The 13,411-nt window shown below is 30.3% G+C and overlaps 1 protein-coding gene across 1 annotated transcript in view; it reads left to right on the top strand.

Annotated features, from left to right (window-relative positions):
- The window catches only part of CCSER1 (coiled-coil serine-rich protein 1), a 939,806-nt gene that overhangs the window by 446,842 nt on the left and 479,553 nt on the right, over positions 1 to 13,411 (top strand). Inside the window, exon 8 of the mRNA XM_012724198.1 lies at positions 617 to 694. Within this exon, the coding sequence (XP_012579652.1) occupies positions 617 to 694 (78 nt within the window). The remainder of the gene's footprint in view (positions 1 to 616; positions 695 to 13,411) is intronic.

Here is a 13,411-nt window from a genome sequence, read left to right as displayed (position 1 = left end):
TAGAAAACCTTCTGGATTTAAAATGTAAGGAATCAGGAAGAAAAAATTGACTATAAGAAAGTAAAAATCAAAATCATCAGGCAATTATAGATCAGAGACATTCTGTAGGGAAGGAGGAGGGGTAAGGATCAAGACAGGAGAGAGACCTGGTGCACAGGTGAATTAGTAGTTGAATTACACAGGAAAACCATACATTGTATGAAAATGAAGGATGATGCAATAAATACATTTTTAAAAGATTAAATAAATAAATAAATAAAATGCAATTGCTTTGATACTAGATCAACACATTCCTATGAATTTAAGTTTACATAAGACAGCTAACAACAAACATAACCTAAGTAATTGATCTTGGTCTTGGATTTAAGCAAATCATACATCTTGTAGCATTCAATTGGAGGCTACTTAGTGATTTTTGTATTAAAAATAAGATGATAAAGGTATGGTTGTTAAGACCAGAAAAATAAAGCTCTAAATATTTAAGCTTATCTACAATGCACAACTGTATACACAGAAATAAAAATGAATTATAAATCCATCAAATTTTAGTAAGTGGGGAATGTTAGTATGTTAGCAAATGATTCACCAACAATGTGTTATTTTTTTCATTTTGCAGGAAAAAGTTCAGCATTTGCAGAAGGCTTTTGCTTCAAGAGTAGATAAATCTACCCAGACTGAACTTCTAGGCTATGATGTGAGTAGCTATATAAAACCATTTTTATATTCTTTATTGACATTCAGACTTCTACAGCTTATTTACCTTTGCTTTTGCTGTGTTTGTGCATTGATTTAATAGGATCTACTGGCATTCAGTTCATCTTTTGCTCTTAAATAATACCCAGAAACCCCCTGGGAAAAAAAAATGTAATGATACGCAGTGGCTAGCATACCAATACCTTGTTAATTCATTTCTAAACCAACATCTCTAATTCACTCTTTTGAATTAGTTAATTTGCAGACATGTGGAAGATACAAATTAGAATACTGGGATAATTTATTTTTAAGAAAGTACTAATTTATTTATTAACAGTTTAATAAAGTTATTATGTTTGCAATCACTGAATACCAAGAACATCATTTTAAAATTCTGGCACATAAAAGAAATAACATCTTTGCAGAGAACTTTTTAATAATATTTTAGCTCTTAGGCTTTAGTGCATGTGGCAGAAAGTAATTTAATTGAAAGTTACCATTTTTTTCTGAGTATGAAATACTTCAACTGTCAAAATAGGATTGTAAAACATGTTTTAATACAAGACTGCTTCAGTAATGCTGATGATGTTGGATAACTGACTCAAATTTGATTAAATGCAGCTATATATTTTCTTTTTGCCTAAGCTCATGACTTTAAACTTCCTTTTTTGGAGAAATAAATGAATTATCTTCTTTTACTTGTATCTAACATTTTTGAGAACTGTTTCTTCTATTTAAAACAGACATTAATATTATTTTTCACTTTTTTGATATGCAGAGATATTTTGGGTTGCCTCAAAAGGTATATAAACAACATATGTTTATCTGTTTTCATTATGTCAATATAAAATGAATGTTCCTTTTGTATTACTTAAAAGCATATTAATATAAAGACATTTTTCTTCATTAAGAAATAAAGCATATTTTGAACACAAATTTCAACACAACCTGTTTTTGAATATTGATGAATAATACTTTAATATAATGTAAAATTGATGTCATGACATTGTTTTGAATTTTTCTTTCACATTTAATATATATTTAACCTAGATACCCAAATATTCTAAACATCAATATTGTGACTACAATTCTTCTTAAATAATGCCAGTGTTACATACCATTTAAATGCTATTTATGTTTCTTATTTTAAAGAAGAAATAAAATTTACCTAGTTCAATGAGTATTTCACAAGTAATTCAACATTTATCTCCTTAGGAAAAAAAAATTCTTTTTAGAAAATTTGCAAGACATAATATTAGTATATGAATCTTTAGACTATACTTCTATTATGTGTTTTGCATATAATAGCTTATAGCTTATGGATTTTTAAATCTGTAAGACAGAATTGTCTAATAAATGTAATAAATCTATAGTTCCCACAGATTTTATTCCAATTAACAAAATCATATGATACAGGAACTACAGGTTAAATTATTATTTTCTAAATATTTATTTTATTTATTTATGCATCCAAAAATAGGGGTCTAGTCCAGAGGTGCAGGGGATCAGAGGATTCACCAGAGGCAGAGTAGGAGCAGATAGACAGATCTATTTAAATACACCCCAGAGGGGAGCAGCAGTCAAGATAAGAGGTCTACTATGCTACCTGGGTCAGCTCCATGGCTGGGAATCAAACTCACTCCATAGTGATTGGCATCAGTTTGGTAGGGCTGAGCTTTTAAACCCTAAACTACCAAGAAGGGCCCAAAGTTAATTTACTATACACCTACTTCAAATCTCTCAGTTTTCAAGTATGCAGAAAAATGACATTATTTGGGGCCTCCCTGGTGGAACAGCAAGTTAAAGAACAAGCAAGATACGGTCGCTTCAGTACAAGTTCCACTCCAGAGCCCAGAGGTGATCCACATGGTGCGGCAGACCTCTTCTGGCCTGCCTGCTGCTCCCCTCAGCAGTGTACTTTGTCAATCTGCCTGGTCTGCTTCCCACTCTGTCTCTGGTGAATCCTCTCACCCCCTGAACCTCTAGCCTATACCCCTGTTCTGTATGAATAAATAAATAAATCTTTTTAAAAATTACATTATTTAATCTATTTTTTATGCAAAGTCATGTATTCTTAAAATAAATGGAAAGCATATATATTTGGGTTAAAGGAGTGCCTTTAATTTAATTTAAGAAAATAATGCTTGAGACTCTAATATTCTAAATTTGTAGATGACTTAATTATAGAACATAAGAGATCTGTAACACTATTTGTGATTGTGAGAAATCATTGTTAAGAAATGAATAGTACCTGTGGGGAGAGAAAGCTGTATCTACTAGCAACCTCTTATTTCTCAATGTCCTTGTAGATATTTTCTTATTTCTGCATTTATTATTTAATACTGTTTAGCTCACTGAATATTTAAGTAAAATAAATCCATGAACATAGTTATTTGTTACTAAATTATCATTTTCCTTACCTTCTTTCATAATTTTTAGTAAACATTTAATATATTTTGCTGGAATAAAATTAAAAAAATAAAAGTTTCTTGATAGTATTTCCTTAAAGGATTCCCTGATACAAATATGTGTTATTATTTAGCATAAAATAATAATCTGTTCTGGCAAATTAGTGAATCATCTTTTCCAGTGATCTATTCTAGGAAATAAGCATCAGAACCAACAAATTACCAAAGATAGCATAAGAAATATTATGCCAGTAGCTAGATGTAGCTGTAGTAACAAACTTTAGTGCATTTTGTATGGAAAAAAACTGGAAAGCAAAATAAATTTTTAAGATAGATGTTATTTATTTATGCATACTAGAACTGGGGTGTAGGCCAGAGGGGCAGGGATCAGTGAGAGAACTCACCAGAGACAGAGTGGGCAGAAGAACAGGTGGATCTTCTGAAATACACTGCTAAGAGGAGACAGAGTGGGCAGAAGAACAGGTGGATCTTCTGAAATACACTGCTGAGAGGAGCAGTGTGCAAAACAGGAGAGGTTTGCTGTGCCATATGTGTTAGTTTCCTGGCTGGGGATCAAACTCATGGTACAGTGTTTGGCAATAACTTGATAATGCTGAGATGCTAGCCCTAGGGAGGGCCATGGACAGGAAAATTTTTTAAAGAAATAAATTTGAAGTAAATGAAGCATTTTAAATGTAATGAGTTGTGTGATTATTTAGAATATATGATTCATCAATGATGCAATCTTTTCCATGTTGAGATAAATTTTCTATACTATATATAATTATTTATAATAATTTTCAAAAAAATCTTGTAGAATCTTGCACATTATAGATGATTGTTAGACTTTTACTTTCCTTCTAAAGCTATCAACAAATTGTAATTTATGAATTATTATTCATCATGATACAATTATACAAATATCAGAACACTACAAATATTCATTAATAAAATTTCTTTGGTAAGATATAACTGCAATCTATTGCTCAAGCTGGGAAATAGATTCCCCAATGAGTTTAATTCTAATGAAAGCTATTAAAAGAAAACTAGTAAAATAAAGTTTAAGTTTGTCTAATAAACCACTTCTATCCTGCAACAGATTTATCAGGAGACTTGAAACTAATATCACTGCAAAATGTGATCTGATTTCTAATGCATTTGGAAGAATTATTTGGAAATAAGTGTCTCAGCAGGGGCTTTATAAACACAGTAGTTCTTGTGATGAGGAAAGTTGCTAACTAAATGTTGAATGTGTCTTAAGTAATCAATACCAATTTAACCTCTTTCACCCCCTCTGTGTGCACAGCCTTAATTTGTTGAAAGATCAAATAATAATTTCTTAGGTATAACTCTGTTATTAAAACAGTATAGATGATGAATAAGTACAGTTGAGTATCATCTTACAACTTACAACAGTACATTAAGAGGTGGATTACTTAAACTACATAAAGAAATTGCTTCAACATTGAAGAATGCTATCTTTAAATATTCCATAATTTCAAATACTGAAAATAACACTTTAGTTAAAATAATTGAAATTGCCTAACCAAAAGTCTGATGCTTTTATTAATTTGACATATTTATAGGAAGCCTTTTGTTGTTGTTGTTTTTTTTTTTCCTGATGTTCTACAGAAGACTGCCTTTTTAAATGTTCTGTTTACTTTATTAATTTTCCTTTCAATGTGTGCCTGAACTTGATTCCTAACAATTACAGGGTCTCCAGTTGTTATTAGAGGTAAAAGCACTAAAGTCTAAGCAGGTGCTTCCTTTTGTTAGAATGGCTTATGCTTATTTTCATAAAAGGTATAAAATCTTCAAATTTCAGTATCATTTTTCTATTTTCTTCAAGAATTTTGAAGTTTTCAGTTACTTCTACAAATATTAGTATTAATCCTTATTTGTCTAAATACCATAAATAGTTTTTATTTGGTCTTTTAAAACAGATTGAACTGTGATGTCAGTATTGTTGCAGTCATGTATGAATATTACAAAAGCCTATTTGAAATGTGTGCTCATAACCCTCTGTGTTTTTTCAGATATTTTAATATATGTCCCAAATATTGGGATCTGCTTTATAAATGAAGTTTTGAAATTTACATACTAGGAAAATAAAATCCCAGTTGCAATATGAATACATTTTGAGAATTTTCTTAATGTAATTATGTTTATTTTTAATATCTACATTTCTCAGACTAAATTTTTGAAAGCATCTTGGCACAGTTGGGTATAAGGAGTTCTAATGAATATAAAAAAGAGTTTGTCATGTAAGAAATAAAGTTTAGCTTTTGCTGTAATTTTCAGCTAGAGAGCAGGGAAGAATTTTGTGCTAATATATGCTAATATATTATGTCTATCTACAAGTTAAGACCAATTTTAAGGATTGAATAATTTAGTCTCTCCCATCTAGTTGCTCATAAACTGTTGTTTTTTAAAGCTTTCTATTTTGAATCCAACAATGATATCATCTTTCTTAATTTCAGTACTTTTGATTATATAACAAAGTACCCCAGCCATCAGGATGAGTATCTTATACCCAACATTGATATTTACTTACCTCAATTATTTTTGCTTATTTTTACAAAATTTGAAAATCAGGTTTAAAAATTGAATTATATAATTCAGGTTTTCTTTGATATAAACTTTTAGTACTACATTCAGAATGCTATTTAGCTACCAGTATGGATTTAAAATACAGTTAATGTGATCACCTGTCACAGTTGCTTAATAACACTTAAAGAAATAGTCGTAATCTATGGGTAAAAATCTAAGGGCATCATTTTTGAAAATCCAGATATCCATTTATTAAGCAGTTATCCACAAGTGTCCCCTGGAAGCCAGGACCTGTTTCAGGTACTTGATGCACATCCTTTAATCAAACAACAAATATTTCCACATGTACCTTGCATTTTATGAAGGCATACATACAAGCAACAATAAATATAATGAATAATTACAGTGTCTAGTACAACAGAAGATGCTGAGTGGAATAGAAGAAGAGAAATGGCACAAGAGAAAGCATAATGTGAATACAGGACTGGAGATCAAGGATATGATCAGAATTTTTTAAAAAGATTTATGTATTTATGCTTACAGAACTGGGGTACAGGCCAGAGGTGTGGTGGATGAGAGGATTCACCAGAGACAGAGTGGGAAGCACAGCAGGCAGATTGACAAAGTACACTGCTGAGGGGAGCAGTGGGCAGATCAGAAGAGGTCTGCCATGCCATGTGGATCAGCTCCCTGGTGGGGAATCGAACTTGTGCTGTAGTGGCTTTGGAGAGCTTCATAATGCAGTGCCTTAACCTGTTGTGCCACCAGGGAGAGCCCTGATCAGAAATTTAAATAGGGTGATTTGGACAGGTCTTGGGTTGAAATGTAAGATATAAGACATGAGAATTTAAGGACTGAGATGAAAAACTGAAATGAAAAGAATTTAGAAAGAAATCTTGTTTTAATGTGTCCTTTGAATACTCTCAGTCAGTAATAATATATTTTTAATCTTTGCTACAGCCCTAGATAAAAAACGTTGGTTGCTCTGTATGAAAAATATGCATTCTATACCATGAATCCCTAGGCACAGACACAGGTCACCAAGAAATTTATCAGTAGGGGAACACAGACCATCCGAGGAAACAATAACTCCTCCCTCTCTGAGCATATGAACATATTCACTCAATATAAGCACCCAGGAAGACGCTCAGTGCCAGATACTCCCTACTCTCTTTATTCCATGCTCTGTCTGCGCCGCCTTCTTGTACACTATGCTTCATCCACTGCAAGCAAAGGTGACTTTACATACATTCATTGTACGATTAGAGTTTATTGTATAACAGTTCACACTGACCTTCATGCTGAAAAATGAGAAGACAATAATTATTTGGTGAAAATAAATGAACAAATTAACTTAAAAATGATTTTACAGTTGAAAGATCTGTAACAACTCAGTATGCATTATTTTCTTAAATCACAGAAAATTAAAAAAATATATAAAATTATTGCTATCCCACATTTTATTGTACATCACTTTGTTTTCTCTCATAAATATTTGAGATAACATCGTGTGCAAATCAGCATATACAACAAGTGATTTCAAGCATAACATCCTACATGCAGTTGTCTTTATAGTACTAAATTAAAGGCTTCTTTCTAAAATCCTGAATCTTTTCTTAGGAGTCATGTCCTTTCTGGAAGGCCCATGGGTCATTAACTCAGCTCTAATTGTATGGATTTAGTATTGGTTAACTAATCCTTTTGTTAAGAGAATTTTTGCATGAAAGGAAAACAAGAGCAAAGTCAGTTGTTAACTGGAAAGTTCTTATAATTAATAAATATTCATTAAAATAAAACAAAAAAATACCACCTGCATACAAAAATAATATTTAAATTAGGGTCTAAATGATAACATAAGGCAATTGAGATTAAATAAACAAACTTATTTGATACTTAATGAAACAGTCTCCTTTCTAGGAACTGCCAAATGGGTTAGAAGGCAAGACATTTTTCTAGGATAAAGAATAAAGAAGAGAAAAATAGAAAATACCTGATTGGTCTCAACTTTGAAATGAGAAAGAACAGAATTGACTTGTTGCTTGAGGATTGATTGAGAGAATATGCTTCTGGTCCAGAGGTCTCTTGTAAGCACAATTTGGTTTGTGGCAATTTAGTCAGGAGTAGCTGAATCTGAGGTGTAGACATTTATTTCAGCACTAATAATAGTAGATATTAGATTTACTAAAAATTATGTTGATTTTGATGATAATATAGATGACAGGGAAAATGCAGTTATTTGTTGAAAAGAAATTTTTTCTAACCTTTTCCCATCTCATAGATTAGACTTCCTTACTGGAAGTCTAAATTTAATTTCAAAATTTCTAAAACTAAATGCCACTGCATGATAAGAAATATCTGAGAGGATTTTACCATCCTAAGAAAGAAAGTGCATCTTTTGAAAGAAAGATGGTATTTATTTCTCAATGTATTTATGATGTGATTTATAATTACAGCTTGTGATCAAATTTTCATTAAATCTTAATGCATTTAATGAAATTTATTGTCTTAAATTATAAATTTGTTCTTATATGTGTTTAATGTGAATACCTCTATTTTATATTATATTTCTTGTAATGTGGTCTATAATCATGAAAAATCTACAAATGAGAGCTGATTCTTCAAATATAGCTCATATTTATCATTACAAGATAAATATGTATCAATATGGATGTGGATATAGAGACTCCAGAGAACATAGTCTTTGATATACACAGTAACACATACACACAGAAACTTACACATACATCTGCATAATACTAGTACAAAAATATTTTGTTTGTTGTATTATATTTACTATAGACAAATGCATTAACTTATTTATATATTAGGTGGATTATAATACATACAATATTTAAAGTATGTTTTTTCTTTAAATTTGATTAAATCAAATCCATACAACTGTTTTCCAGGCATGTGTGTGACCTAAGTTGGTATGCTTTGTATAAATTAACATTTAAATGTTTTCTTTTAAAGTAAATAGTCAAATTGACCCCCTACAGACATTAATTTTTCAATATGCAGAAATCATATAGCTCTGTATTCTAAGTGGAAATTTAAAAATATTTACATAGCATAGGTATTTTATTTTTCACACTAAAACCAGCTGTTGGTTCTTCTGTTTGTCAGGGTTGAATCTTTATTTCATTAGATGGTCAAATTTAATTAATTATATTAAATATTTCATTCTTTCCTTTTTTTTGTGCTGTCTGCTACTTTTTTTGATAACATTCCTACCTGTATTTGATTTAGAAACACTAAAGAGAATAATACTTGCCAAGATCATTAGTTCTTATAACAGTCTTTCCCCATCAACAAATTTCTCACATAATTCACCTGTGTTTTGGAACTTGAAAATCTGTATACCTTACTGATCTTTTGTCAGTAAGAAAACAGGTAATGACTTAAGGGGCAGAAATACATTCATATGTTAGATTATTAGTATTTTAAAATCAAGGTGGTCATAATTTATAACTGAAGAAAACTAAAGAATAAAAAGTCTTGTAAGTGATGGGCTTTACCAAACAAGGTAAAAGGGTAGAAAATTTCAGAATATTGAATTACAAAGTTTCTTAAAAGAGAGCCATATACATTAACCTCATTCCCTATAAATTACAAATACCAGGAAATTATATTCTATGTGACTGCCACATTGTTAAAATGATAATTATAATTTTAGATTTATAAAGTTGATTTGATTCAGAGAAGATTTATACATAAAAGAGTATAATTTGCAATTCAAAGTTTTTTACATAACAGAACTACTTCAGATTTTTCATTATTTCATGAGCTTAGTGCTTATAAATGGACCTAAAGATTTGGCTTTAATCCATATAGTTAGTGGAAAATTCACTTAAGTTGTAGTCTAACGAAGTAATTTTCAGAAACAAAAATAAACAAATTTAGCTTCTTGAATTTAAAATCCATAGCCTCAATATTGACGAAGTGCTCATTTTTGAAGCCTTAGAAAATTCTACTGTGGAAAGTGTTTTCTTAACTTTTGGAATTATAAGAAATACTGTTGTTCTAAAATAATACTTAGAAGTCTTTTTTTTTTCAAATTACAGGAATATTGTTACAAAACTATATTTGTGTGAAAGTATTTTTTTCTCTGAAGTACATTTTTGTTTGTTCAAACCAGCTTACAAACTCTGATTCTTTAACTATAAATATATGACATACATAGGAATATTTTTGTTCACATGTTAATTTTAATTTTGATGTATATTACTTTCAATATTGATGCTTTGCTTTACCACTTAAATGACTGAATATTGTTCAATCTTGTGAAAACTTTAAACATTTTTAGTTATTTTTTTTTTTGTAAAGAACAGCATTATCATATGGCACAATTTCCTGTAAAGGACAATTTTGAAAAATCTAACCAAATTATATGCAATCTTGTTCTCCACCCAGCAAGTCAATTTCTGTAAATTTACTCTGAATATACACATTCATATGTACCAATAAACATTGCCAGATTTTCCTGTAATGGCTAATTTTGAGAAGAAACACAAATGTCTACCAGTAAAAAACAGTCCATTCACAAAATGGAGTTCACATAGTCCCTTCCCCCACTAAAAGGGAGAAAACATCAATGTTTTCATATGGAATAATCCCTAGACTACATAAATAAGTAAAACAAGCAAGGTATGAAACATTTATATAGTATTCATTTTTGCAATATGTTGTATATATACAGATAGCAGAAAGAAAATAGGGAAACACAAGACCAATATGGTGGAAGAGCTGATGACTAGGTGAGGTTTACCTTGCATGTATGTGTTAATGTAGTTTTTATGGAACATATTAAAATCAAGCTGTAATAAATAAATGTAACTACATTTGCATCAGAACCACAAAGAAAAATATATTGGAAAATTGTGACTTGGCATCCATTTCTGTTATACATCTTTGCTTGATTAAAGTCTAAAAACAAAGAAAACTTAAAAACCGACTACTTACCATAGTAGCAAAGCTCTGTGTTATTATTGTAATAATTTTTGAAGCTATCTTTAAGATTTAATGATTAAAGCAAATCTTCATATACCCCAAGTATTTTAATAACAGGAAAGAAATATACCTATAAAGATTAAAGAAGTTGAAGGGAGAAGTCCTTCTAATATTTACAGAGAAGTCATCAACATTGTTAGATATTTTTAAAATAATTTACTAGTTAAAGAGTATTTTGCTAACTCTGTTCACTGAAATTATCTAGAGCAATATCCAGAATTATCTAACCTGAAAATTAGTCAAATTTATAGGCCTAACTTTTCCCACATTACAGGAAACACCACAGGGGGTAGATATGTAAAACAGCACCATGAGTCAGCAGTCACCTTCTCTATATGTGCTATTCTAGGAGACAGCTGACACAGTGTACTTAAAACAAATTAAAAAAAAGAGTACCACAGTTCTCTTGATTAAAGTGACTAAAGAGATATAATGACAATATAATGTGTATATACATGTATATGATCTATGAGCATGTTAATCATATATAGAAAGAGAGGAAGGGAAGGAAAGGGTAGAAAACTAAAACAATTATGAAAACTTTTAATTACTAAATCTCAGTGATAGCTATGCAGTTATTAATGGTACTAACTTTGAGTTTCTGGATAATTAGAACTTTTCCCAGTAAAGGGATAGGATAACAGTTATTTGAAAACTATTTGAGGAAATTTGATAAGGACAACTTTTAAATAAAAAAAAAAAAAAAAAGCACAGTGATATGGAAAGTTAGAAGCCATTAAGAAAGTACAGTAACTTCAAAAACAATATAAAATACAATCTCATTTTGGCAAAAACAATATCAGAAGATGAATATATGAAAGTTGATGTGATAATCATTACTTTTAGGACAATAGCATTTTACATTCTCATTTTTTCTTGTTTTTTTTTTCACACATTTTGCAATAAATATATGTGCATTTATAATAATAAATTTGCAATTTTGGGCAGAAATGTATCATTCTAAAAAGCAAACTCCACAATACTGCTATAAGGAATCAAAAATTATGTTGTATGATATATTTCATTTATTTAAAAATTATTTATTACATCATCCTTCATTTTTTTTTGTAAAATGTATGATGTCTCTGTGAAATCCCCACAACTAATTTACCCATGCATCATTGATTCATTTCATTTCTACTCAAGCATTATTTTCACACAAAAATTACTTGTACATTTTTGAGAAAAAAAAATATTACAGTGCTTTTCTTCTCAAATATAATGATTTAAACTAACATTAAATATTGGAGTTTAATTTTCAACATAGTAAATTCATTATATTTTAAATTACCAAAATTAATCAATTTTATAATTGAATTTCTTAATTTGCAATATCCTTAGAGTGGTTAGTCATAAAAAAATGCATGTATTTTTCAAATTACTGTTGTCCCTACAGAGTTGTCACTGGGAACCATTTATTCTCATTAGTTGAACTTTAATTTATTCTTGCAGAGTTACTAGTTTTTTTTTTTTTTTTTTTGTCCTTGCTACATGACATGTAGAATATTACAAACTTTTATGGTTATAGAAATGTTAGTTTCATATATTTTAGTGACATCTGTGCCTCTGGATATATCCAAACTATTATATTTTTCTCTTCATTTGGTTAATTTTTTTAAGAATATTAAAAAATTGTATCTGAGTTAGTTTTATTTACCGTATGGTTGTAAGGATGCTTAAAATACACTGGGAAACCATTCCAGCTTTACAAAATTGATTAAAAAAAAAATCTATTGCCTTGGTCTTTCCACACACGTTGCATTTGAAGAGCATGTACTAAACAGTGAGCATCTTATTGTTTGTTTGTTGATGTTGATGTGGACATATTTTTAAAGAACGTGTTTAAATGGCATATACATTTCTGCCTCTGTGTAAGCAGACAATTATATCTGTGTGGTTCATTTCTTCACAAGATATTCCACTTTTTTTATATGTATAAAATCATTTAAAAAAGTAAAAAAAGAGTTATTTTGGGCTCTAAGATCATGCCAATAATTGAGAGTTGGCCAAGCTGTCTTTTTTCTTAAACTTCATACTGTAGTAGAAGGAGGCAGACAATAAATAAGAAATGAAAGAAATAAGAGAATTTCACAGTGAATAAGGGTTTTGAAGGTAAATAAGCAGAAAGATGAGATTAAACAAAACCAAGAGGTGACTATTGCCTAGAGTAAACTCACCAGGGAACAAAATATTTCTGAGGATGTTGCCTTTAACCTGAGTCAGTTGTTCACACAAGGGGGGCAAGCTTCTTCACAGAGAAACTCATACTACAAAGAACCTTCCAAAACTGCTTGTGTTTAGTCTCACCTTGTCTTTGGTCTTGGCTTCCTACAGCCTGGATTTACTCATGATCATCAATATTCCACTACAGACATAGCTACAAAAATCAATCTCTCTCACTCTTTCTCTCAATGAAACTTCACAGGTTGTTAAAATTTGCATCACTAGCTCCTAGATGTTCACCTTTCTGCACTTTTGTGATTTTAGCTTCTACTTCTCCCATGCATAAACCTTTTATTCTGGTTGTATTGCTCCAACATGGGTTGCTATTTCTTGTTTTGGTTTATTATTATTTTTTTAATTTTGTGTTGTTTTTAATTATTTATTTTTAAAAATATTTATTTATTTATGCTTACAGAACTGGGGTACAGGCCAGAGGTGTGGTAGGTGATAGGATTCACCAGAGACAGAGCAGGGAGCAGACAGGCAGAATGACAAATTATACTGCTGAGGGTAGCAGCCAGCAGGTC

The sequence above is a fragment of the Condylura cristata genome, unplaced genomic scaffold, assembly GCF_000260355.1.
Source record: "Condylura cristata isolate star-nosed mole 26May11 unplaced genomic scaffold, ConCri1.0 scaffold00012, whole genome shotgun sequence".
Lineage (NCBI taxonomy): Eukaryota > Metazoa > Chordata > Mammalia > Eulipotyphla > Talpidae > Condylura > Condylura cristata.
This window is presented reverse-complemented; position numbering and strand designations above follow the sequence as displayed.